General features: G+C 43.9%; 1 protein-coding gene across 5 annotated transcripts; it reads right to left on the bottom strand.

Moving 5' to 3' along the window:
- Window positions 1-1,854: 1,854 nt before the first annotated feature.
- Window positions 1,855-26,788, bottom strand: LOC147894736 (LRR receptor-like serine/threonine-protein kinase FEI 1). Of its 5 annotated transcripts, none has more exons than XM_087384517.1 (14): window positions 26,770-26,788; window positions 23,515-23,690; window positions 23,278-23,413; window positions 23,107-23,178; window positions 22,855-22,926; window positions 6,439-6,510; window positions 6,137-6,208; window positions 5,877-5,948; window positions 5,574-5,704; window positions 4,720-4,893; window positions 4,277-4,609; window positions 2,732-2,986; window positions 2,460-2,593; window positions 1,855-2,332 (listed from the first exon to the last, which is right to left on the bottom strand). In XM_087384517.1, the coding sequence occupies exons 2-14, from the start codon at window positions 23,594-23,596 to the stop codon at window positions 2,114-2,116; spliced, it is 1,824 nt and encodes a 607-aa protein (XP_087240643.1). In that variant the 5' UTR covers window positions 23,597-23,690; window positions 26,770-26,788; the 3' UTR covers window positions 1,855-2,113. The 5 variants fall into 5 exon arrangements, with proteins under 5 accessions (XP_087240643.1, XP_087240642.1, XP_087240639.1 ...); XM_087384516.1 differs by lacking the exon at window positions 26,770-26,788 and adding an exon at window positions 24,656-24,933; XM_087384513.1 differs by lacking the exon at window positions 26,770-26,788 and adding an exon at window positions 24,239-24,933.

Below are 26,788 nucleotides of genomic sequence, written 5' to 3' on the forward strand. Positions count from 1 at the left end.
ATGGTGGGGGGGAGAGGCGGGTGAAAAGGCAGGCAAGAATGGCGCAAAGGGGGAGGGGCGGGAGAAAAGGGGAAAGGTGAGGGAGGGGTGGTGCAACAGCCCTGGGAGAGGCAGAACAGGCGAGGCGGCTGGGCAGGGGGGAGGAAGGCGAAGAGGACTAAATCAGGTCTGTTGAGGGTGTCTAGGAGCAGCAGCCATGGAGCACTGCAGCAGATCAATCCTCTTTTGACAATGTATTTCTTCTCAAAAGAACTACAACCTTGGCAAATCAAGAAGCATACAACCAATGTCACCGCAGAAAAGAAGAGCAGGGGAAGCTGCAACAAAACATGCTTCACTAGCTTGGAATTGTGAAGGGGTCACTTTCTGTGGCCTACAACTCGAGTCCATCAAACCATACAACCATAGGCATTCCTATATTAGCTCAAAAAGTTATTGCTATACTTGGTGAGCCTGCAGGCCTACAGACATTGTGTGGTTATATTTCAAAGCTCTCAACCCCTAATTGACAGAGAATCAAATGATCCAAGGTGGTGTACCACTGAATCTTGGGGAAGTTACACTACGACAAGTTTATACCAATACAATGTGGATAAAGATATCCAGGATGTCTATTGTGGAGATTAAAGCTAAAGTAAGACTTGCTGAGAATCTGTGTCGGATTGGATTTGCAAACAGTACTTCTTGCAAAGAAAAGGATGGTGTGGCTTCTTGTGGCTCGGCATATTGCAAACATAGTGTTTGCAAAAGAGAGATCCTAGGAGATCCCTGAAGTCCATACTTTTCCAATCAATAAGTCTGGTTGGATCCAGCAACTCCGAGATGGCCATGACCTAGTGTGCTTCATGTTTACTTAGTCTGCAGCTTCAAATAGAAAAACTCTATCTCACAGCCAATTGAAATAGCAAACTGTGAATATTACCGCTATAAAATTAACAGAAAATACTGAGAATGCACCATTGAAGGCTTTTCTACTGCAGAACTACAGGCTCTTCTGCGAAATTTATTTGTGAGGTATGGAACTTCTGTGCTCTGTATCCGTAGCTGATTGAGTCATTTAAGACATACTGAGAAATGGTACGATTCTGCAGATTCAAATATGTGTTTACTTAATAAAAGGACGCAAGATGGCCATGACCTAATAGTGTGCTTCATGTTTACTTAGTTTGCAGCATGAAATAGAAAAAACCTACCTCACAGCCACTTGAATTAGCAATCTGTAAACATTATGGATGTAATACTCTAGAAAATACTGGGAGGGTACCCAAAGGAGGCTTTTTACTGCAGAACTAGAGGCTCCTCTGTGAAATTCATTTGTGAGATATGGACACTTCTGTGCACTGTATCCATAACTGCTTGACTCATTTAAAGCATACTGACAATGGTAAGATTCTGCAGATTCAGAAAGGTGTCTCCTTGATAAAAGGACAGCCCCCAGGTATTTAGATATTTGAAGACCTATGAGAAAAGAAATGTAAAAGGGGCTAGAAAAAAACAATACAAATAGACAAAAATCTCAGAGAAGATTCGTGAGTCTGTCCTTCCAGCCACAAAAAACCGATAAAATAGTACTGTGTATGAATGACTTTGAGGACAAGGTATCATGAAGGTGCACACTGGATCCTAAAAATATTTCACTGATGTGGTTATTAGACATCCAGTGTGCACCTTCAAGATACTTTGTCCTCGAAATCATTATAACTGTCTTCTGTTCTGAGAATGACATTTCAGAATGATTTCGAGAACAAGGTATCGTAAAGGTGCACACAGGATCAGAATGGAGCCATTTCAGAATGATCTTGGCAAGGTAGGAAGAACGAAATCTCTATACAATGCTACCGTGAACTCACTTGGTTAAATAAGAATTGCTCATGTATAGTAGCCCCAACCACATGGGATGTGATGTTACAATTGCAGGTACAACAAAACTGACTGTACAAATTGTGCCTGTAATTTTAAATCTATCCTTCTGTAAATACAAATAAAAACCTCAGATATGGTCTTTGATGTTATCCTTTCTGCAAGCTGATTTTTGTGGTTTGCAAAACAAAGAATAAAGAATGAATGGCCTTACAATCCAAGAAATTGACAACCCTGGAGGACAATCTCCTCGTTACTCGGAGTTTGATTCATAAAAATCACTAGAGCAGGGAGACATCATCTCAGCTTCCAGCATTTTCACAACCATGTGCATGGTTGGCCTTTCCTCTGGAATAGGCTTTACACAAAAGGTTGCAATGCAAAGCACTGCTTCCAAGCTCTCTACTGGTAATATTTCACATGATGTATCAACAATATCCTTCACTCTCTTCTCCTTTACCAGAGTATTAACCTGTTAACAGGGAAAAAATTCCATGGTTAGTGTCAACATGATTTTGGTTTCAACCGCATTAGTAATCTATGAGCAATTCAGAACTATAATCAGGAGAAAGGGAGGTAGGAAGTTTTCAAAATCTCACCCATCCAACTATGTTCAAACCTCTCTCTACAAAAGATGAGTCAGTTGGCCGTTTCCCACTCAATAGCTCAAGCAAAACCACTCCATAGCTGTATACATCAGACTTTTCTGTCGCTCTTCCATTCTGCAAATACTCTACAATCAAAGTAACAAAAATTTACATCAAAGGATGAGCAAATTCTATATATACACTTGAAATTGCGTTCGATATACTCGACATGTTGCTGTTGACAACCGTAAATGATATTGCAACTTTCAGATAACAATACTTACCGGGAGCTAAGTACCCAAATGTCCCAGCTACAACTGTTGTGACATGTGAATCATTGTCCTCCAACAGCTTGGCAAGTCCAAAGTCTGATACATGTGGCTCTAGATTTTCTCCTAAGAGAATGTTGCTTGACTTTATATCGCGGTGTATAATTCTGGGTGAACAATCGTGGTGCAAGTACGCCAATCCTCGGGCAGCTCCTAAAGCAATTTTCAGCCTTGCTCCCCACAAGAGAGTTGAGTCCTCTGATTTTTGTTCTGCTAGTAGTACAAAATCACTCAAATGAGTATGACATTCCATATTGAGCAAGGGTAGTGAACACTTAAGCTAGTCATAAAGTGTAATCTTCAGTCACAAGTGATTTGAAAATAGGAATAATAGCCACAAAAAGCCAGTTTAAAAAGATTGAGCTATCAATGCATATTCATGGCTCAGCAAAGTCATGGAGAAACATGACCACGCTTCAAATAGTTAAAGGTAACCGAAATCCATCATGAAAAGTTTAAAACAAAAAAACAATACTGCGATCAACTCCATCATGTTAGCAGGACTAGCTACATATTGATCGACTTCAAAAGCACACAAAGTTGGAAGAAGACCACGGTATATGGACACAAGCTTGGCCTAGAGGATCTCATTGGAATTACTTAAGACTCTGTCCAAGGTGCAGAGGATCCATTGGGTATTCACTTGGGGGATGGTGGCTTGGCTGACAGAGATACTTTTCCCATCAAGGTGACCTTGGCAGCCTATCTCATTGACAGTGAGCTAATCACTAGTCTCGAAATCCTCGAGGCCTCCCCCCAACTTGATGGCACCCAAATCCCTCGCTGGAGGACATCATATCTCCAGCATCACAGCCTAGCATATATCTAGGTGGCCTGATGCAGTCTTGTTATGTGGGAAGCAGACCCAAACTGCGGCCACCCTCATCAGTATTTGACATGATACATGATCATCTATACTCCACGTGCCATCTAGGAGCAGGGCATAGAAGACTCTAGCAAGACTGTTGAAAGGCATGAGCATTTCTGCAAGGCTTGGTCTGCTGCAGGTATCATTTATCTTTTGACAGATCGAGGTACCAATTGGTTGTATACCCCTTCCCCTTGGCTATTTGGTTGCCTACTTCTGGCTACTCTAGGCAATGAGATGAGACCCTGAGAGCCAGGCTGCAGGACAATCAGCACCTTTTTTTTTTCATGTCCTCACGGATTGCTGAATTTGTATTTTCTCAAGCTTCTAATAGACTGTTCCTTTTCTGGAAAAGGAAGAAAGAAAAGAAAGGGAAATAGTTGAATAGATGTGGACCACTTTTCAGAAACGTGGCTAATTTCGCTATTGTATCATGCATGCATAAGGAAGCACTTTCTATAGAATATCTTGATTGCAACTTCATAACGAATCGGGTGTGAAGAAGTGATGCATGATAGGTTTGTCATCTGAATTGAGCTCTTGGACAAAAGAGAGATTTAAAAATGAAACTTAAAGAGGTTTAAATTAGTTTTTTGGCATTGCAATTAGAATCATAAAATTGCCTATCTTACCATGAAGAGCTTCATCCAAGCTTCCCCTTGGTAGATAGTCATATATCAGTAACCTTGCTGAAGGAGCATTGCAATAGCCTCGTAGATTGACTAAATTCCTGTGTTTGATGCTACCCAAAACCTCCAATTCTCTTTCAAAAAATCTATCTGAACTTAGATTGTGTTTCTCTATCTTCTTGACAGCAAATGTGCCACCATCCTCCATCACAAGCTTGTACACAGTTCCAAAGCCTCCGTACCCAATGACACTATCCTCAGTGAGCATGTCTATTTTCCTCACTATTTCTTTGGATGTGTAAGGTAAATCACCATGGAAAAACACTACCTTAGCAGCTGCAAAATTATCAAGATAAAATTAGTGAGTTCTGCATTCTTGATACAAATGGCCATACCCATTTAATGTTCATAGGTAGCAGAGAAGCTGAAAAGCACAGTAGCGTCACCAGTGAACATTGCAGCTGCTGGCTCCACTTCTGGAGATTTTGATTTCTTCCAAATTTTATGATACAAGAAACATCCCCAAAAGCACATCAAAGCAACAAGGAGTGAAACACCAACAGTGCCAAGTGCACTGACAAGGAGTTCTGTTGAGTAGTGAGCAGACTTCTTTTGAAGGCCTGATTCAGCAAATCATTTCAATATCATACATGCTCATAAGTTCTTCTGAGAAGCAAAACAAAATTTTAAATAAAATATCCACACAGATTTGCAGCATGTAAAACAAACTCAGCTGGCAAAAAACAGAGACAGTTTTAAATCCTTGTTCAGTGGTTGAGCTAGTTCAAAAGCATACTTTAGAAACAAATCCTTCATACTTTAGAAACAAACTCAGCTGGCAAAAAACAGAGACAGTTTTAAATCCTTGTTCAGTGGTTGAGCTAGTTCAAAAGCATACTTTAGAAACAAATCCTTCATATGAAGAATTACCTATCCAGAAACAAGCCCAGCTCCATACCATGCATTGAGGAAACCTCAGTGTGGATATTGTACTGTATTCTCGGAATAAATGCAAGATATGCAGATATACCTAGATGAATCCAGGAACATTCCCAAACTCATCCTCTAAAAGCACAACATAGTGCAGTTTCAATCTCATGATAGTCACTCACAAGGTTGAAAACCATAAACTCCATCATGCATAGCAGGGACTAGCTACTATGACATCCCCACTGAGGTCATCAGCGCCCAACGGTGGGTGTAGACCATAGTATAAAAATATGCTCTCACACATACAAATCCACACAGAAGAGAAAAAACAGTATTTAATCTGAAATTGTCAGTAAAATTCACAACCCACCAGGATTTGGAGCCCCTTCAAACCCTATTAGAGGTGTGGTAAAAGAGTCAGGACTTGCAGTGGGACCTTCCAGCTGACTAATGCAGATCGCAGCTACTTGCTGACCACACAGCCCCAAATTTCCAACAAATCTGCAAAACTCTCAAACATTTCCATGTAACTATAGTCCTCACAGTGTTCTGAAGCTGCCAATCAGCCTCAAATATCTATGTTTCAAATTCCCACAGGGCTTATGGATTCGCTTGTTTGCAAGCTTAACATGAAATTTTGCAAACCAAATGTCCACTACTAAGAAATACTCACGACTTTTCATTGAAATTCTTCAAAACTCCAGTTTCTGGGATTTCACCGGTCAGGAAATTTGTTGAGACATTACTGGGGGAAATTATGCAACAAAATTTAAAATTATAAGATAATCACATGAAACATCATCAAAAAACTCTTGCTTGCAACTAGAAGCAAACCTTGATTGCAGAAAAGAAAAAAGTTGTATCTAATCCAATGACTATATACCCCCTTCAAAACCGCATTCTACTTATCTCGTTGTATAGCGGATAACTTACAAAACAGTCAGCTTTCCAAGATTTCCAAGAGAGACGGGAATGTTTCCACTGAGAGAATTGCTGGAAAGATCCCTACAGCAAAGTCAGAAATCCATATGTCAGTCTGATTCTGGGATGTAATGAAATATGTTCTGATGCTGGGATCCATAGATAAGAAAAGATTGGGAAGGGATCTTCTAGCTTATGAGGTTTTATCTGTAGGTAACAAACTATATGCACCTTCCATGATAATTGATATTTTCATTGCTTTTGACAGCAAAATATGTTTAAAATGCCATCTGAATAGGTTACAGAGGACTTACAAAATCATGAGTTGTGACAATCTACCAAGCTCACTGGGTATATGGCCACTCAAATAGTTTACCTCCAAATACCTGTAAGGCTCACCATAAACAGATGAATGCAGTTAGAAAATAGTTGCAGTAATAACATGGTATCCCTTTCTAGGACTGGTGAGATCTCTCTCTCTCTCTCTCTCTCTCTCTCTCTCTCAGCCTTGGGTAGAGGAGCCCATTTTCGTGGCCCCACCCTTAGGCTTCATTGTATCTGGTTTCTTTTCAATCTCATAGACCCTTCGGTCTTTCGTAGACATTAATAAACTTTCTTTCTTTCTCCCTCCACAACTCGCATGATCTAGAAGTGGAAGTGGGCAGGTGGAAATAAATACCTACCACAAGAATACAGAACCTGCAAGTTCTTCCCAATAGGTGAAGTAGAAGGTTAAGAACACACGCTCTATTGTGAAGCTTGTATGCACATCAAGGAGAAACAAGATATCGATCCCCGTGTTGCAACCTTTTTAGCCTGTCCCACGTTTGTTTGTACTCTTCCTTTGCTGGATTGGGAGTTTGATTCGGGAGTTCCAAGCTGTTCTCCTTTCTCTTTTGTGGATCTTTCTGCCAAGAAAACTTATCATACATTGCTCCCATAGTGTGGATCTAGGAGCATGAGAAACTTTTTTTGCTCCTTGACAAATCTCTTACTTTGTGGAAGGTTTGTCTTCGGCGCACTTGGAGCAGTAAATTACCACTCTGGCAGTGGGTTTACTTGTGGTGTTGTTTGGTAGGTGCTTTACTAGTGTGTTCTTTATTGGCTGCCCGGTGTGTAGCTTGTTTGGATTTGCCTACCCGTCTGCATCCGAGGGAGACTGTTCTTCATGTACTCTCGACGTACCCTACCGTTCGCATCTGAGGGAGACTGTTCTACATCTACTCTGGGCCTACCCTACTGCCCGTGATTTTCCCAGAATCTAGGCTTATCGTCATGCTGTTTTCCCAGGATCTCTTTTGGCAATGTGGTTTTTGGTTATTTGATAGATATACCCCTACGCCAGACTATGTTCAGTTTTAATGCTATTGGGCATTGTGGTCACTATATCATGCCCGTAACAATCCAATATGCGGACACTCTTTCGGTGGATGTTTATTACTTCTTTTTATCCTTCCTGTATCGGTGTCTCCAAGATGTGCATTCTCTTGGAGATCTAGTGGTTTATTAGTGTACATTCTTTCTAAATGAGATACTCTTTTCACACAAAAAAAGCATGTGTGTGTGTGGGAGGGGGGGGATTCAATCTACTATCGAACAATAGGACTATCATAATCGATCATGCCATGCCCAAGTCGCTTGTGACAATACTTGAGAATTTCATTGGCCCGTTCATAGTAAGATGACCCAAAGGGTTTTAGACAACGGTGCGTGCTCCACATTGAACCACATATTCAGGCTTTGAACCCTCATTGAAGCGGGTCGGGAAATATTGGGAACAAAACTATTATTCCATTTTGTTGACTCTAGGAAGGATTTGACTCAATGCCCAACTAAAAAATTGGGTGAGATAAGGAAGAGAAAGGATATAGAGCATGCATCGAGTGTGCAAGAGCGAACAAAGGCCTAGTCGAGATACTATCATTGTGTCCCTACTACACTAGCCCCAAACTAATTTAACTTGTCCTAAAACTCATCCTCATTACAACTAGGTGAAATCATCACACAAATCCCAACCAACAGATGTCCTTCTAAAACTATGGACCTGCTCCCAATCATCTGCAAAAACAAGTTCGCATTAATCTCCACTCCTGATTCCACCAAACTAACTATAATCCCTTATATTCTCTTGGTCTCCCGATCTCCAACACAAATTCTTCAATTAGGTCTTCAACATAGCTCTCCAACATTATGCACATGATCCATCTGGAAAGGCCCTTCATGCTAGTCCTAGTCCAAATCACAACCTTGAGGGGTCCTCGACACAAATATCTTCAACTAATAAGCAAAAGGTTGTGGATGCCTCTACCATAAGAATGCCCCTTTGTTTATTTAGAAGGCTTTCACCATCCATGTAAACAAACATTGTGACCAAAGTATGCAGCTAAATCAACCTTAATGCACTGAGAGAAAATATACCCAAGTTCTTCACGTTCTATTGCCTTCTATTGCAACAAGCCAAGAACCTCCTGAAACATCCACCAAGCTAGAATCTTCATGAATCTTTGATTGCATATAGTAGTCGGTGTAGTAAATTGCCCCACATTTTGCCTTAGAATGGCTTGATTCGTGAGATTCTTCACTACCTCCTTCAACAATGTCTAATATGCTCCATGCAACCAAATAGCTCGAATTGTAATTTTCTAGATCGGATATTTGATACCATCAAACATACCTGTCTCATCAAAATTTAGAATCCACATCCAAGACTACATTATCACACTATGAGAATTACTTCAAAAGAGATTTCAAGCATAACCTTTGTCACACCTAATTGATCAAAATTCACCTTTCTCTTTCAAATATTGAAGTTAAATCTTAGTGCTTCCTTTCCCTTTATTTTATCTCCAAGGCTATGTCAATCCTTGGCTATGATCGCACTCCCTTGTGCTCAAATACCATGTTAGAATAAAGTGTGGCTCACGTGTACTCCAACAGTTTGGTGCTTGCTCTTAAGATCACATTTTGTAAGTTTGTGCAACTGTAGATGTAGATAGTGTTATGCTCTAGCCGAGATAGCATGACCTCGGAAAGATCGGTGGGCATTTTCCTTTAGATGACCGACTTCTGTAATATTTCATGTGCGTAAATAAAATGGTCAAGGGAAGTAACTGCCAAGGTCCTAGGTGAGGGTGTATTGGCATAGACTAGATGGTTCTGAGTGCTAAGGCCTAGGTGCACCTAAATGTGTAATAATGCCAAGGGGCAAATGTTTTAATTGTGCCCCAAGAGAGGGGTAAATGGTGTACCAAGTTAAAGGTCTAAAATGAGGACATGTGGCAGAGGGAACCATCTAGGGAGTTGTGGGCTTGTGGATAGGCATGAAGGATTAAAAAAAGTTACGTATCTCGTGTGAGCATGCGATCCATGAGATTGGCTGGGAGGAAATACTGATGCCAGCACCTGTGAGCTAATCAGAATCAACGAAAACCATAGAGATTAGAAATTGTTTGTTTCATTTGGTATCAGAGTAGGTGAGCGTTCAAGCTGGACGAAAGGAGCGCAGACGGAGGACTACTTCGTGGAGAGAGGTTTGACGAGGGGAAAGCAGCGGGGTAGGCTGATGATGAGCTGTGATGGCATGGCGCACCTTCAACTATTTGATGGACAAGCCTCACGTGATCTGAATGCGACGCGGAAATGCAGGAGAGTCCCAATGCGGAACATATGCAGATGCAACTGCTCAGAGGTTAGTACCTATGTTGTTAAGTGTGTATGTTATTAAGTTAGTAAGCGGTGCACCTGATAACATCCTTTTAAAGCCCGCAGCAACGGGGTATACGGTTTTCGATGAGCCCGAGTTGATTAAAATGAAAGGGCAAGTAGCCAATCGTGATCTGATTGTGTTGTTTGACTCAGCGTCAACGCACAATGTAATTAACTCGAAGCTTATAAAGAGGCTCAAGTTGAAAACTAGTCCGTCTGACTATGCTTATATGGTCAAGATGGTGGACAGAAGTGCAACTGAAGTATGGGACCAGAGGGTTACCCAGTTGGAACTTCAAATTCAAGACTATGTTGAGAAGCTGGACTTTGAATTGACCAGGCTAGCTCACGCAGATATAGCCCTAGATAGGGCTTGGCATTTTTGAAAAAATCCAGCCATTGATTGGAAAAAGCATATTTACCAGTTCAAGATGAACGGGGTAGAATATGTTTTGCGAGGTGAAAAGGATTTACCTCGAGGACCATTGATTTCAGCCATGGAAATTCGGAAGACTTCGAAAGAGTTTCTGTGTTTGTGTATAGCATCGGTAGAGTCGATTGATGATGCGTCAACTAGCACTGAGGCTACCCAAGATGGGTAAATGGCCGAGTTGGCTAAAGAGATATCGGAGAAGTTCTCTGATTGTTTTAGGGATGAGTTACCTTATGGGTTACCTCCAGAGCGGAATGTTCAACATAAAATTGAGCTTATTCCGGGGGCAGAACCTGTAAATAGACCTCCCTATAGATTAAGCTTTACAGAAGAAGCTGAGGTGCGAAGACAACTGGAAGAATACCTCAAGCTGGGGCAGATTCAACCTAGTTTTTCACCTTTTGCTTCGCTAGTGATATTAAAGAGGAAGAAAGATGATACTTTTTGTCTCTGTATAGATTACAGAGCATTGAATAATATCACTGTTAAGCATAGGTATCTGATGGCTCAGATCGATGATTTGCTAGATGCATTACATGGGGCCGTAATTTTCAGTAAGATAGATCTTAAGTGTGGCTACCATCAGATCCGCATTAGAGCCGAGGATGTGCATAAAACCGCTTTTAGAAGCAGGTTTGGTCATTATGAGTTTTTGGTAATGCCCTTTGGACTTACCAATGCTCCAGCTACATTCGTCATGCTTATGAACGATTTACTACATCCATATATCAGAAAGTTTGTAGTACACTTTATTGACGATATTCTAGTATTCAGTAAAAGTATTACCGAGCATCGTGAACACTTAAGAATATTGTTCAGTACTTTGAGGAAAGCCACTCTTTATGTAAATAAGAAGAAAACTATACTGTGTATGGTTAGACTTGAATACTTAGGATTCATAATTACTCCAGAGGGGGTAGAAATGGATCCAAAGAAAGTGGCTGCGATACTGACTTGGCCAATCCCTCAGAGTCTAACCGCTTTTTGCGATCATTCTTGGGATTTGTCCAATTTTATCGAAGGCATATCAAAGGATATTCAGAAATAGTATCGCCATTGACTGATCTGACCTCAGATAAAGTACCTTTTATATGGGGACAAAATCAACAAGAAAGTTTTAACACCATAAAACAAGCTGTGGTCACAGAACCGGTGTTAAAAATAGTTGATTCCCAGAAACCGTTGTTCCTGGAAACCGATGCAAGTGGCATTGCGGTAGGAGCAGTTCTCCTCCAAGAGGGAAGGCCAGTAGCCTTTGAAAGCAAGAAGCTTTCTCCCTCTCAAAGGAATTGGCCAACTCATGAATTAGAGTTGTATGCTGTGGTCCATGCTTTGAAAACATGGCGACATTATTTGTATGGATCAGAGTTTTATGTAGATGTTGATCATGATACTCTGAAACATTTTTGTAAACAACCTGACTTGAGAGGCTGCCAAGCTAGGTGGACAGAACTCATGCAGGAGTTTAATTTGACGATTCGGTACTGAAGAGGGAAGGATAATAAGGTTGCTGATGCGTTGTCACGCATTATGCATAATATGAGTTTCATGGTGTTAGAGAGTGCTCTAATGGCCGAGATTAGAGAAACTCAAAAGGTGGACGATTTTGTCCAGAGTCTATGGCCTAAGGCTCATGTGTTAAAACCTGGGGAAAACGAAAGGATGACCTGGCATCCAGAAAAGGCCAAACTTATGCAAGATATGCCATAAGAGATGGTATGCTGAAAAGAAATGGCAAGGTAGTAGTACCTAATCAGAACGATCTCAGGCAGAGAGTCATTCGACAGTGCCATGATAGCCCGTGTGTGGGACATCCAGGAGTCGAGAAGACATATGATCTCGTGAAGCGAGATTTCTTTTAGCCAAAGATGAAAAAGCATATTCATGAATATGTGACACGTTTTTCGTGTCAGGTAAGTAAGGCCGAGCGGGTGAAGCCACCCGGACTTTTACAGCCCTTGGAGATACCACTAAGTAAGTGGGAGAGCATTTCCATGGACTTTATTGTAGGTCTGCCTACGACACAAGGTGGATATGATTCTATCCTTGTGGTGGTTGATCGTCTTACCAAGATGGCTCACTTCATTCCAACTAGAGAATCTGTTAGTGCCCCATAAGTGGGATTTGTTTATTAGACATATATTTCGTCTGCATGGATTACCCAGATCCATAGTGTCAGACAGAGATGTCAAATTTACCGGTCATTTTTGGACTGCGGTATTTAAGACACTAAGGACCGAGTTGGGAATGAGTAGTGGGGATCATCCAGAAACGGATGGTCAGACAGAAAGAATCAACAGGATATGCTTAGAGCATATGTGTCATTGAGGCAACATATATGGGACAAGTGGTTGCCATTGTTGGAGTTTTCCTACAATGATAGAAAACATTCCTCTACAGGGTTCAGTCCGTTTGAGCTGAACTATGGTTATAGACCAGCAAATCCAACTATAGTTGGAGTACCCCAGAAAGTGCCTAGTGCCGCGAACTTTGTGGTTCAGATGCGGGAGATGCTAGCACTTGCGAGAGCTAACATCCGCCAAGCTATGGATAGAGCTAAGGTGTATGCGATGAGGACCGATCCACTAGAGAATTTAAGGAAGGAGAAAAAGTTTTTCTCAGAGTTCCTTCGCACTCTAAGTCTTTGACTGCAGGAGAGTGTGCTAAGTTATCACCTCGATATTGTGGGCCATGGTTAATTCTAAAAAGAATAGGCAAGGTAGCCTATAAATTAGAATTACCACCGGGGTGTAAGGTGCACCCAGTGTTTCATGTTTCTCGTTTAAAGAAATTTTTGCATACTGGTGACTCACTAATCGAAGGTGTGGTTTTGTTTCAGGAGATAGAGGATAATGCTAGACGCAAACCAACAAGAATCTTGGACCGAGGAACAATGCAAGTGCGCAATCGGAAGATACCCACGGTGTTGGTTGCATGGCATGGTTTACCTCTATCGGAAGCTACCTGGGAATCCGTATACCAATTACGGAGAGTGTTCCCAAATTTCATCATCGAGGACGCTGATGCTTGAAGAGGGAAGGAATGTTATGCTCTAGCCGAGATAGCATGACCTTGGAAAGATCGGTGGGCATTTTCCCTTAGATGACCGACTTCTATAATATTTTATGTGCGTAAATAAAATGGTCAAGGGAAGTAACTGCCAAGGTCCTAGGTGAGGGTGTATTGGCATCGACTAGGTGGTTCTGAGTGCTAAGGTCTAGGTGCACCTAAATGTGTAATAATGCCAAGGGGCCCCAAGAGAGGGGTAAATGGTGTACCAAGTTAAGGGTCTAAAATGAGGACATGTGGCAGAGGGAACCATCTAGGGAGTTGTGGGCTTGTGGATAGGCATGAAGGATTAAAAAAAGTTACGTATCTCGTGTAAGCATGCGATCCATGAGATTGGCTGGGAGGAAATACTGATGCCAGCGCCTGTGAGCTAATCAGAATCAACGAAAACCAGACAGATTAGAAATTGTTCGTTTCAGATAGTCTCGCTATTTGAAAACCAAATTACTCCTACACTCGTTTGTGTACTTCTTTTGTTGGTCTATGTATCCTACAAGTTTCGTTCGACTAGCTACAAGACAAATTTATTCTCTCCAAATTCATTATGATTGCATCCCAACCTCATAGTCATACATTGCCTTAAAAAAGATCATTTCAACTAATAGATGTTTAGTGCTTTCATATGTACATTTCAACGATGCAAAGACTTTTGGCTAATCATGGAAAAGGTGTCTTAAATACTTTTCCACCCATCTACTAACCCTCTCACACTATCTATCCACTTGTGGATGATATGTTCTAGTGGGGGTGAGCTTATTGCCCAAAGCTGCAAATGCATCCTACCACACGTCCCTTGTTGTAATTAATGGAGGGGCAAGAGGGAAAATTAGCTAGAGGGCTAATTTGGAGGATGTTGGTAAGGACTTTTAAAAAAACCCCACTCAATTCTCGGTATCTATTGATTTGACCTTACCGTCAATCCAATTCGAGCCTCCCTCTCTCAGCTTCCCCGACTATCTCTTTCTCTCTCTTCCCCTACTCTCTCCCTTCCTCACTACCTTTGATGTCTCTTTTGCTATTCTCTCTTTCCTTTCCCCCTTCCAATTTCCCTAGTCAATGCATTAGTATCAGAACCCCTTCTTGGGCACTCTTCCTCTTCTTCACTCAATCCAAATCCAAATCCAATTTCCCGGTTCAATGCATTAGTATCAGAACCTCAATCTTCGTCTTCTTCACTCAATCCAAATCCTCTCCTCTAAATGACTATCTACCTTGTAAGTCGTCGTACGAGTAAGCAATCTGAGTAGCTGCAATGAACCCCAATGAGCCCTTGTACGTCGTCGTACGAGCAAGTAACCTGAGTAGCTGCAATGAACCCCAATGAGCCCTTCTTGGGCACTCTTCGTCATCTTCGCTCAATCCAAATCGTCTCTCCAAATGACTATCTATGTTGTACGTCGTGGTATGGGCAAGCAATCTGAGTAGTTGTAATGAGCCCCAATGAACTACATGACATTAGCTGCACATGTAGAAAAGGGGTCAGGAAATATAGAGAAAGGGGTAGAACTAGCACAAGGGGAGAGAGAGGAAGGAGGAAGAAGGAAGAGAGAGATGGAAAAGGAAGAGAGAGAGAAATAGTAGAGGAGAGTGAAAAAGAGAGATGAGAATAAGGGGGTAGAGAGAGAGTGTGTGGAGGAATGTAGGAGGAGGAAGGAGGAGAGTAGGATAAGATTAGAGGTCACATCAGTAAGTGAATACATGAGCGATGGGTTTGAACTTACATAGTCCCCTCCACAATCCCCTCTAACTCCCACTAGATTACTATTAAATTAGTCCCTTTCCCCCCCTTTATTCCAGCCATCCCTTCCCATAGAGTTTTGCCCTTAAAATTACATGCTCTAGCTATCACACAAGGGTGCTGAGATAGCAAAGTGATGTTGATCAGGCTAGTAGAAGATAGGGGTACTCTTGGGCAATGCTCTCTAGCTGCCATGATTGTTCATCCTCTAGTAGTCCTTTCCATCTGATGAGGTAAACAATGCATACCTTGTTGCCAGGTCCTCTGTCTCCGAAATCCACAATGTGCTCGGGGACATAGAGGATATGACCCTCCTCATCCATAAGTGGCAGCTTTGGAAGAATGTGCACATGCTAGTCCATGTGTGGTTTCAGCAAAAACAAATGAAACACATTGTGGATCATGGAGGTGCGCGGTAGCTCCAATTGATACGCTACTTCCCCATTCTTGAGGATGATCTTGTAAGAGACATAATACCGATGAGCAAGCTTTATGTTGGTATTAGCCTTTGGTGAAGCATGCATAACGATTTTTGTGGGGATGTACATGTGCATTCCCCTTCCTTGAAAACCAAGTATCTCCTACGCTCACTTGCTTGGGCATCTTGCATATTCTTTTTAGCCAATTGTAGAAGAGCCTCCATCCTCTCCAAGTCATCTCATGATTGTTGGTTTTCCACAACCATGTCTGCATTTCCATGTATCCAATCTTGGTAGATGGTAGAAATGTGCAAGCCCACATCCTCGACAAGGCATCTGCAACCACATTTTCTTTTCCCTTACTATATGTCAATGTCAAAATCATAGGACAGCGCCCTTTTGCTTGGCTGAGAAGTCGGGTGCATGAGGAAAAATGTGAGTATTCTATGTTCAGTTTTGACTTTGATTTTGCTCCCATATAGCTAGTGATGCCACTTTTTGAAGGCATGTAGGATGGTCAACATTTCTTCATCATAAACATGGTAAGTGAGCTCTTTGGCATCAAATTTTCTGCTTTCAAAAGCTATTACATCATGCTTTTGCCTTAGAACAGCCCCCAAGCCTTTGCCACTAGCATCTACCTCCACAATGAATGGCCATGAGAAATCAAGGCATACCAACACAGGGGCATGAGTCAATGCAACTTTCAGGTCTTCAAAACTGAGCTGCACTTCTTTAATCCACAAAAGCAATCCTTCTTCAAGAGCTCCATAAGAGAAACTGCCCTCTTGGCATGAGGGTTCCTACAATTCTGAAAAGATGGCTGTTGGCTTTGAATTCTGCATGTACTCCTCTAGAATGCCATGTATCCAATTCTGAACTGCAGGTCCAGTAGGGAGATAGGATGACCCGACAGTTCTTTTAGGCCCCTGGACCACGGTGATGAGGAAAAAAAAGGAAAGACAACCAGGAAGTATGTACTTCACGAATCACCACGTCAGATAACTGAGACTTCATAGGGATCAGCTGCAATGTGGGCTCGTAGATGATGAGCTTATGAACCAGGTTCCAGAGCATGTGTCTTTGTATTAGGCACTGAGACAAACCCCCCACAAAAACTGACTGAACATGGACCACACAGACTCAAAGAGAGCCAAAAGACTACACAGCCTGAAATAGATAAACTTAGAACGGAACTTCCCCCCAAAACTCAGAACAGTCAGCCTCAAAATACTATGAACCCACAGCCCACACTCCTAAGCTTCCATCAAGAACAACAGCTCGTAACTCCCACAAAGCTGCAACAGCACCACCTCCTCTCCTTCTCTATCAGTACCCAGGAATCTCCCACAATCAAATCAGCATAAGATCACAACCATGTCAAAGAGGCTTCCAATCCCTTTAGGATAGCTTCTCTTCCCTCACAAAGCAGAAGATCAGTGATTGACGAACATCTGCAGTAAGCATCAATCTCACGTTCTTCCACGAAGAGTGCCCAGCTCCTTTAGGACAACCATCATCGATGAAGGTCACGTTCCATTGCCCTTAGCCTGCAATTTCTTCGTCCCTCTATCTCTTGCATACGGAATTCATGGAGTCTCTGTCGCTAAGATTACTCCATGCTGCATCGTAGCACCACCAACAGTCCTTTAGATGATCTTAGCTAGACCATGCATTCTGTGCATCAGCTCACGTGCAAACGACGACCGTCCTGCCTGTGTGGTAGCCATGCTCAGCCAACTACAAACAGCTCACTATCTATGGAGATCTCCAGCGCCAAGGTCTTCTCAGCGCACACAAGCTCACAAACTCCCTTACGTGAAGATAACCAGCAGCGTCTGCAATAGCCCTTCTCTCCCATTCACCACGTAGCTGTAACCCCGGAGCAGCCAGAGCTTATCCTTTCCAAACCTGGAGTCCCTTTGTGCCAAGCATGCAGTCGGAAATCCCCATCCCATCACGTACGTAGGCCTTTTCTTGATGGGCGCTTAGCCTTTTGCTTTCATCTACCAGACTCCTAGTTACGTGCGTCGCTTCCTCTTGACTTAAAAAATTCTAGATTTCTCTACACGTGATCGATCGCAATCCAGAAGCTCTACATTCCTTGCTACATAGCAAGCCCCTTTGCATGAGCAGGATGCCTTCCCAATCAGTCCAGCCACCTCAGCCTAATTTGCCACCTCATCAGTGACATTTTACCACTCTCAAGACATTTCCCCCAAATCACACACCCAAGCAATAATTGCCCCAAAATCCAACCTTTACGCACACCCTTACCATGCAAGCATTTAATGCCTATTCACCCGCAGACTATCATACATAACAAACCAATCCCAACACACCGGAAAATTATTGCCCTCATACACATAAGGCTTAGGACAATCACAAAGACCACATGTCATCCCTTAACAAAACACCGTCGCACATTGGATATCATGCTCTTGATTACTGTGGTGCAACCACACTGCAGTATCATCATATCCCATGTAGTCCCTGTAAAACATACTTTATTGCCTCAAAAAACTATACTTTAGTCCATCATGCTTGTGAAGAAAAATTCACAAATGCCAAAAGCCCACACCTACCCTAGATGTGTACAACTATGTGCCTACCCACAGCTATATACAGTGCTCCAAAACTTGATACAAGTTTTGTCCTATCAACGGTTCGCAGGAGCCCAGCTTCAGCAACTTCGATACCCATAGGGACACATGCGCACGGACCCGTAGGAGATCCTTGAGCTGACTACAGGCTTCTATAGCTAGCTTTTTCATCAAAGGAGGTATAACCCACCACCATTCTATCTAGAAAAACGGTTTGGGAGCAGGTTCCCTCAGTACTTTTGCAAGGCCTTACTAGACGGTTAGAGGCTCCTTTCACAGACGAGGAGTTGTGGGAAGCCCTTCTAGCCCAAAAGTGCCCTGGCGAGGATGGCCTAACCCCGACCTTTTTTTGATGCTTCTAGGAGCATATCACCCCTTTCAGACTAGCTTGCCAGGAGATCTTTGACTCAAGATCACTCCCGCAGTCCTTGAGTAGAGGCTCGATATGCATGCTTCAAAAGGGGGGCGACAAGTCAGACATTCGGCAATGGAGGCCGATTACCCTTTTGGACACCGCTTTCAAGATCTTGGCTAGAGTCTTGAGTCTACGTCTGAGACCCCACCTCCCAGATATCATTCATGAGACACGGACCGGGTTTTTCCAAGAGCGTAGCATCCTAGGAGGAGCTCTTCTCGATTTCAAGAAGGCATATGATAGGGTGGAGTGATCCTTCTTGGAGGGGACCATGCAGAGGCTCGGTTTCTCAGAGAGATGGATCAGATGGGTATCATGCTCTCTATGCAGGCAGCTCCAACCAGATGATTATTGGGATTGGGGGCCACACAAGCGAGGCCTTCCCTCTCTCCCGCTCAGTAAGGCAGGGCTGCCCGCTGGCCCCTTATCTTTTCCTTTTTGTGACAGAGGCTCAGTTTCTCAGATGGATCAAATGGGTATCGCTCTCTATGCGGGTAGCTCGAGCCAGATTATTATTGGGATTGGGGGCCACACAAGAGAGGCCTTCCCTCTCTCTCGTTGAGTAAGGCAGGGCTGCCCGCTGGCCCCTTATCTTTTCCTTTTTGTGGTAGAGGCCTTAGGTTATTTCCTGCGCTCCCAGAATCTTGGTATTATAGGGATGCGGCTTCCGATCATACAGAAGGAGGAGCTCCTTGACTCCGAGTTCGTAGATGACATAGCGCTATATGTGGATGGCTCTGCGGCCAGCCTGGAGAGGGTCAGAAGGGCCTTAGCCATTTATTGCGAGGCTTGTGGAGCTCACATAAATTGGACCAAGTCCGTTGGTTTCTTCATAGGCTCGGAGGACACCAAGGAGGTTCGATATTGGGGAGCTGATTTTGGTTTTTGTTGTATCCGAGAGGAGAGACGGCGCGTTACCAAGGCTGCTCGGTAGGCATTGACATTTCGGCAGAGTAGTAGTTCAGCCCGGTCCTAGAGAGTGTCAGGCGGAATCTCTTATACTGGAGCTCTGCCAAACTCTTGCTTGCAGGTCGTGCACTAGTGGTGAACCAGGCACTCTTAGCCACAGCTTGGTACATCACCTTGTGCTGGTGTTTTCATCGGGGTTGCATGGGGCAGCTAGGGCACCCAGTACGGAACTTCCTCTAGTCAGGATCGGATGGCACACGTTGGTTTCTTCATAAATTGGACCAAATCCGTTGGTTTCATAGGCTTGGAGGACACCCAGGAGGTTCGAGATTATGGAGCTGATTTTGGCTTTCGTTGGATCCGAGAGGAAAGACGGCGCGTTACTTGGGCTGCCCAGGTAGGCATTGACATTTCAGCAGAGCAGTAGTTCAGCCCGGTCCTAGAGAGTGTCAGGCGGAAGCTCTTATATTGGAGCTCTGCCAAACTCTCGCTTGCGTGTAGTGCACTAGTGGTGAACCAGGTACTCTTAGCCATTAGCCTGGTACATCGCCTAGTGTTGGTGTTTTCATCGGGGCTGCATGGGGCAGCTACGGCACCTAGTACGGAACTTCCTCTGGTCGGGATCGAATGGCACACGCAACACTAGAGCCAAGGTGGCCTGGCAGACAATGATCTTACCACAGGCGTAGGGGGGACGTGGCATCATTGACCCAGAGATGCAGAGCAGAGCCCTCTTGGGCAAGCTGGTTGTTAGAGGCCTTACTCTGGGTGTGGAACCCTGGAAGCTCCTACTCCAGCGGGGGCTTCTTGTTAACGCTCCTCGCATTGGGACCCAGTGGCACCTATAGGTGGATCTTGTCCGAGGCTCCGTTGACATGGAGGGGCTCTCCATTGATGCGGAGTCTCTACAGAGTGTGGCAGAGATTGGCAAGAGGACTCATACGGGCTAGGCCGTCTTGCATAGAGGCATTTGAGAGGCAGGGTCTAATCTGGCACCCAGATGTCAGAGACTTGGAGGGGCACATGCTAGGGTAGCGGACTCATATTGGATGGGCAAAGTGGGACAGGGGACCGACCAGAACCTTTGGGACATGGAGACGACTTCCTAGAGAGACAGAGGCTCGTAGACAAACCCTCTCCTACCTCCGAGGAGCAGGTATCAGGATGCAGGAGATTGAGGTGGCGATCCCAAACTGCTGCTGGGAGGGACTACGGTGCCCCTGGACCCCCCATTGCTAGTGAGGACAGTTCTCGCAGACAGGGGTACCACTTTGGATCTGCTTTTTTTGGGATTCTCTTGGTTCCCCACAGTCTCGTTTCTAGTGGTTGGGACCGGGAGGCTCAGACCATCCTGCATTGTCTTTGGGGCTGCCTCATTGCACAAGGGATTTGGTTGGTGGCCCTCAGGATTGTTGCTAGCATGCAGAGGATAAGCAGGGATTTCACGTGGGGGATGGTGGCTTGGCTCACGGAGGGAGGCCACGCCTTTGCGATCGACCCTGTCATGCCGGCTTATAGGATAGCAGGTTTCCCGGATTGAGATCCATGACACAGCTCAGCCCACCCACTCACGCCCACCATCTCTCCCGGAGGATGGTGTTTGGGAGACCGTCTCTAGCATCACTGCCTGGAACGTATGGGTGGCCAAATGTAGTAGGGTGATGGGGGGCTAGTTGATCCCTCCAACGGCTACTCTAGTAGCCATCTGGCAGGATATCATCTTCACATTATGCACCATTTGGGAGTTTGGTACTCCAAGCTCGAGAGCGACTGTCGAGAGATGGGAGCGTTTCTGCCAGACATGGCCGGCAGGAGTTTTCTTCACTTTCCACAAGGGGTATTCGTTGGGCATATAGACCACCAACATGGTTGCTAGCTCCTATTTCGGACTCTCTATACGCGATCAGCCATGAGATCTGGAAACGGACCGTTGTTCTTGTAGCTGGCAACCAGCTCTTTTCTTTGTTTTCATCGACAGCTCTGATTGGAAGCTGGTTGTATGGTTTTTTCAAGCATTAATAGAATTTACTTCTTGCAAAAAAAAAAGAAAAGAAAAAGGGATCCAATTCGATTGCATCAACATTGAAGAACCGCGTCCCCTTGCAAAGCTTCACGCCCTTGAGAACCATGACCTAAGCTGTTGCTAGCTAGCCAAAAACCTAACATAGGGTATCGGACTTAGTAGCAACATCACTAGAGTGCTTGACAAGAAACAATGCAGCATCTTCATAATATTAAGCTGATTGTAGCCCATCGTCAACATGCAGAATGGTAAGTTTTGATTGTCTTGTGAAGATATTCTTACCAACCACAAGCCTCAAGATGAGGTGGCAATTCATTAGAATTCACAAATTACATACCAGTGTGCATGCATGGCCCTCAAAAACCTGCTCAACAACCGAGGCATCAACTTGAGGCTACATCTAATAGTTTGCAGGTTCAACAAGATGAGATAGATGAAAACTTTTATACTCAACCTTTCAAGTGAGTTTTAGAGAGGATTTCCTCTACCATCGAAGGCAACATCGGGTACAACCTTCTCCAACACTTTTAGAAAGGATTCCTCTTACCTTCGAAAGCAAAGTTATGAATCAATTTTATGTGACTCTAGAAAGTTTGTATACTGCTGATTTTGCAAATCTCTAAATTGTTCATCAATACATATGTATGTATGAATATATGTATCCTCAGTTCAAAATGCCTGGTCTCTGACTAGGGATACAAGACTCATGACAACATCACAACTTCTAGATTGAAATGCTCATGGCTGCATATGGTGGAAAGAAATGGAACTAAGCAGATTGAATCACAGTAACATCCTCATGCCTGAAGAGTCGTAGGAAATCGAAGAATGCCCAAGTGATCCATCTCTGAAGTATATCTGTTTCTCTATTTGCAGGCCCAGAAAGAGTTAAAGATGCTCAGTAGAAGTTGCCATCTGGAACCAACTCAATCCCCCACCCATGACTTCTATTTTTTAGCCAACTATTGAGCTTTACAGGCATTATAATATTGTTTCTGTTGTGCTGTCTTCTCTGCAATGTTGATTCACTTGTACAGGTTGTGAACAGGAGTAATGCATGGGAATGATATACTTGCCTCAGTGGCAGGCCACAGCAGTTCCATCAGTTACGGCTGACTAATGTGGGAGTAAATTGCCAGTTTTGATGACTTTATACATTAATATGTTTCTGGAGAGAGAATTGTAGTACTCCACATCTTGACAGGATTGGTTTCGGAAATATGTGCATGCTCACAAAACTTGAGCCTTTAATCTCTACGTTTTTACCATTATTGGCATAAAATGAGCTACATGACATATAATCATGGAATTACAAATTTACACAATCCACTTCCATGCCACAGACGGGCAGAGCATGTGGGCATTCTCTGTCCGTACTGAGAGAGAGAGAGAGAGAGAGAGAGAGAGAGGGCTTACAGAGCCTTCAGTCCAAAGCAATTTCCCAGATCAGCTGGTATTGTACCAACCAGATTGTTATGATGTAGTCCCCTGTTCAGATCATAAGTGTCAGCCAGCTCATGTAATTAACTTTAATCTATACAATGACATAACTTCACGGCTCAAATGGATTACCCCTGCACATACATTTCGAGAAATCAATCCTTTTCCTACGCAAGGTGGCAGCGACGCCATGACTAAAGGTAAAAAATCCTATTTGATATAACTTACAATCTGCGCAGTTGCTCAAGTTTTCCCAGAGAAGTTGAAATGGAACCCGATAGTCTTCGAAATGGTAGATTTCTGCAGAAACGTTCAAAACGTGGATGCCCTAAGATCATTCCTTTAGGTGGACAGTAACTTGTAATAGACACTTTGAATGGCCCTACATGTTGCTCTTACAGGAAAATAACACGTCTTGTTCGATTATCACACGTGACTCCAGGCCAGCCACACGGATCAGCATCCTCTTTCCTCCAATGAACGAGGACTCCATCGGAAGTCTTTATTCCCATCTTGAACTTGATCAAAGCCTCACCTGAACGATTAAAAGGGAGATCAGAATGCACGATCCACACTAGTCATGAATACAGTTAAAGAAGGAGCCGAAGAAAGCGAAACAAGACAAATTGCCCTTACCATCTGGACTCAATGCATGAATATATGCTTCTGAGAGAAATATAACTGATAACAAGATGGGGGTCAGTCGCGTCGACTTCATTCTGAATTGAGTAATCGCTAATTAACCTTCGTGATCTTGCCCTCTGCTTGTATTGCCCTGCTCGGAGGACATACGACTTGACAGCATTTGCCAACTGCGAAAAGAGAGCACCTTGTAAATCTTACTGTATCAAAACAGGTCTCCTACAAGAGAACAACTACTATTTCCGACCAGACGCGAACAGCTTGAACACTTACAATTCAGGTGCAAAACGCTATGACCACGATGTTTACATATTGCTAAGAACAAATGCAAATCCCGAACAAGCGCAGATGTACCCATTTTCTGCGAAAACTGGAATCATTTTACTTACGTACTCTTCCTCCGTCTCTTTTCCTTACTACCTAGTCTATGGAATGCTAGCTTGCTAGACATTTGGTAAGTGCCTCACTTCTCAAGTTGAAAGCGTTCTTCCGAGGCAACTAGCCCATGCATTTGCATGCTATACACAAAGTATGTGCGTTAAGGTCTTGCAGTCAGAAGAAAGTCGATTAGTTCCTTCACTAGCCTCTGGCGGAGCTTTCGCAGACTCAGGTATAGCAGTTTCGAACGCGAACGTTTCTTTCAAGTTTGTCGGAACACTTTACTTTAGATCACTAATTAAGAACTAATCAGACGTTTCCCTTCCTACAGGAGGAATACATTTAACCGTTATCACTGGCCACAGCTGCCCTCCCCATCGCGTGTCTGCTCGTACATGCTGGGGAAGTTTGGCATCTAGCAACCTCTTTGGACCCAAATCTCCAGGACCTTAACCGTCCAGTAAAAATTTTGTTGCCCGAAAATTTGATCGCATCATGCAATCGCTTATCACGAAGCGAGACGTTTCCTTGGCAGAGAGTTGTATGGAGACGCAGGGTGTGTCCTACATGGGACAGGGTGGTGAATCAAGCTATCGTAGATCGTCCTACTTTAAGGAGGACATCAGACGGGAAATTGCGGTGGGCTTAGTATGTAGCTGGAGCATTTCATTGTCCAGGGCAGCGGCATGTAACAGCAAGGTCGCAAACTGGTTGCACCCACGACTCGGGCAAATGGGTTGAAGGCAGAGGCTATAACCGAGCTAGCAAAGCAAGTGAGGTCGAATTGCAAGTTGTGTTGTCGCTGGTGTCCAGCGGTCAAAGCTGGTGTCAGGGGGGACGGAAAGGTTGGAACAAAGAAAGCGCTCAACGAGGTCTCATCAATCAAACGGCCAATTCTCGCAGCGCGGTGGGTGTGCATGGAAAAATGGAGGTCAATTGCTGAAGCTAGGCAGCATGGCAAAGGGTAACTTGGCATGTAGAGGACAGGATTGTCAGCATATAAAAGAGAGAGGTGGGTAGGCAAGGCTACTTCAGATAGAGAACAAGCAATGGATATGGCGTTTTTGCAGTGCTGATGGAAGGTGTGTGTAAGGCCGTAGTAGGGGACAAGCTGTGATCACGTCCGGATAAGCTAATACAACAAAGGTGGCAGGAGGGATCCACATCCGTGTCTGGGCAGTTGTTGGAGATGTGGGTAGCCCAGCCGAGTCTGTAGAGAGTGTGCAGGAGGGAAGGCGGCCATGGCTGCAGCCCGTACCAGATGAGAGTGGTGACGGATACCTGCAAGCAGCTGGCGCAGTTTTGTCATTGTTGAAGGTTGAGGCACGGGCTATTCTCCGACAGGAGCAGAGAGAATCTATGGTGGCTGATTTGGAAGGAACGGAGTTGAGGAGGCAGAATCTATCAAGGATAGTGAACTCAGAGAGAAAAATCTCATCAACGCAGAGAAGGAGAGTGTGTGTGTGGTGGAGGGGGGGGGGCCGGGGGGGGTGAGAGAGAGAGAGAGACAGAGAGAGAGAGCAGTGTCCGTGAGGAGGCCTTATATAAACCCATCATATTGAGAGCACGTTTGAGTGTTGGAAAGCCTTTCACAATAAAGGTTGAACTCGTACCCTCCCTGATAAGAAAACTAGATTGTGTTTTTGAGAGGAAGTCAAGGAACTTACAGAGAGTGAGACAGACTCGACAGGGAGAGGGAGATTAAAACTGATTCCAGATAATAGCATCTGGCTGAGAGTCCAATGTATGTGAAAGATTTATTAGCTGGAAGCTTCACCCACCAACAAGTTTGTGACTCATTGTAAGAGAAATCCAGTGTTAAGATCTCTAGAGGCCCGGACAGGAGAAGCCTCTAGACTGCATGAACGAAGTTGGACTGTGTGTCTGTCCATGTGGTGGAACTTGACTCCGATTCTGATTACAAGGACCAAAATTTGAACTTGTGAGCCAGAAGCAAAAATTGGAACTTGTGAGCAAGGATTACAATTAACGTGGAGCTTGTAAAGTGTGTGACAGGAGAGATGAAAGCTGGAATGATGAGCCTATAAGTTGCATCAGCATTTGGAAATTGGCGTTATTTTTTGTAAATTGTGTGTGTGTGTACACGTGTATATATGTGTGTGTGTTTAGAGAGAGATCATGAGTGGAACTTGGAAGAGAAACCATGAAGCTGGAGCCTGCCAATAGCGTTCCCATTGGGGGTAATACTGTCCCAGTAATATGCTAATCTTTCCTCCTGTCCCTCTCTCTTTGTGCGCTTGATTGAAATTTGCGTTTGCGTCCCTGTCTTCTCTCTGATACTAGCTTTTATAAAAGCTTAGGGGAAGTAAGTGGGATGCATTTAACAAAAAACAGAATTTGACACAGAATCCAGAATGATCCAGATTCCAAATACACAGGGCAGAACTTCGCAGAAGCGAGGAGGGGTCCGAGGAGGAAGGCGCTAAAAACTTTGGGCTGCCATGATGATGATGATCGGGTGGAAGGAACCTAGGGATTCGAGCCGTTCCCCCTGTAACTCCCTATAAACTATGATTCCACACTGGAATGGACACATGGAACCGCGTTTCCTCAATCTCTGTAGTAGTCTGTACTCTTGGCTAAACAATCGAATGGACACAGGAATCGCGTTTCCTCACCTTCGCTCTCAAATCCATCTGGTATTATCCTATCATTCGTCTCATCCTCTTTGTATAAATTAAGTTTAAAAGCTGCCTCATAGCGTCACGTAAGTACAAACTTTCCAAGCCCATTCATTCGTGTCTCCGAGCTGTGTCTGTCTTCCCTATCGATCGACCTTATGAATCAGGCTATGATCTCTCTCTCTCTCTCTCTCCCTCTCTCTCCCTCGGCCTCCATTAGAGTCATTACCAATCGCCGGCGGCCGACC

This window comes from Dipteris shenzhenensis, chromosome 14 (genome assembly GCF_047967505.1).
Source record: "Dipteris shenzhenensis isolate YYH24624 ecotype China chromosome 14, Dip_SZ_1.0, whole genome shotgun sequence".
Lineage (NCBI taxonomy): Eukaryota > Viridiplantae > Streptophyta > Polypodiopsida > Gleicheniales > Dipteridaceae > Dipteris > Dipteris shenzhenensis.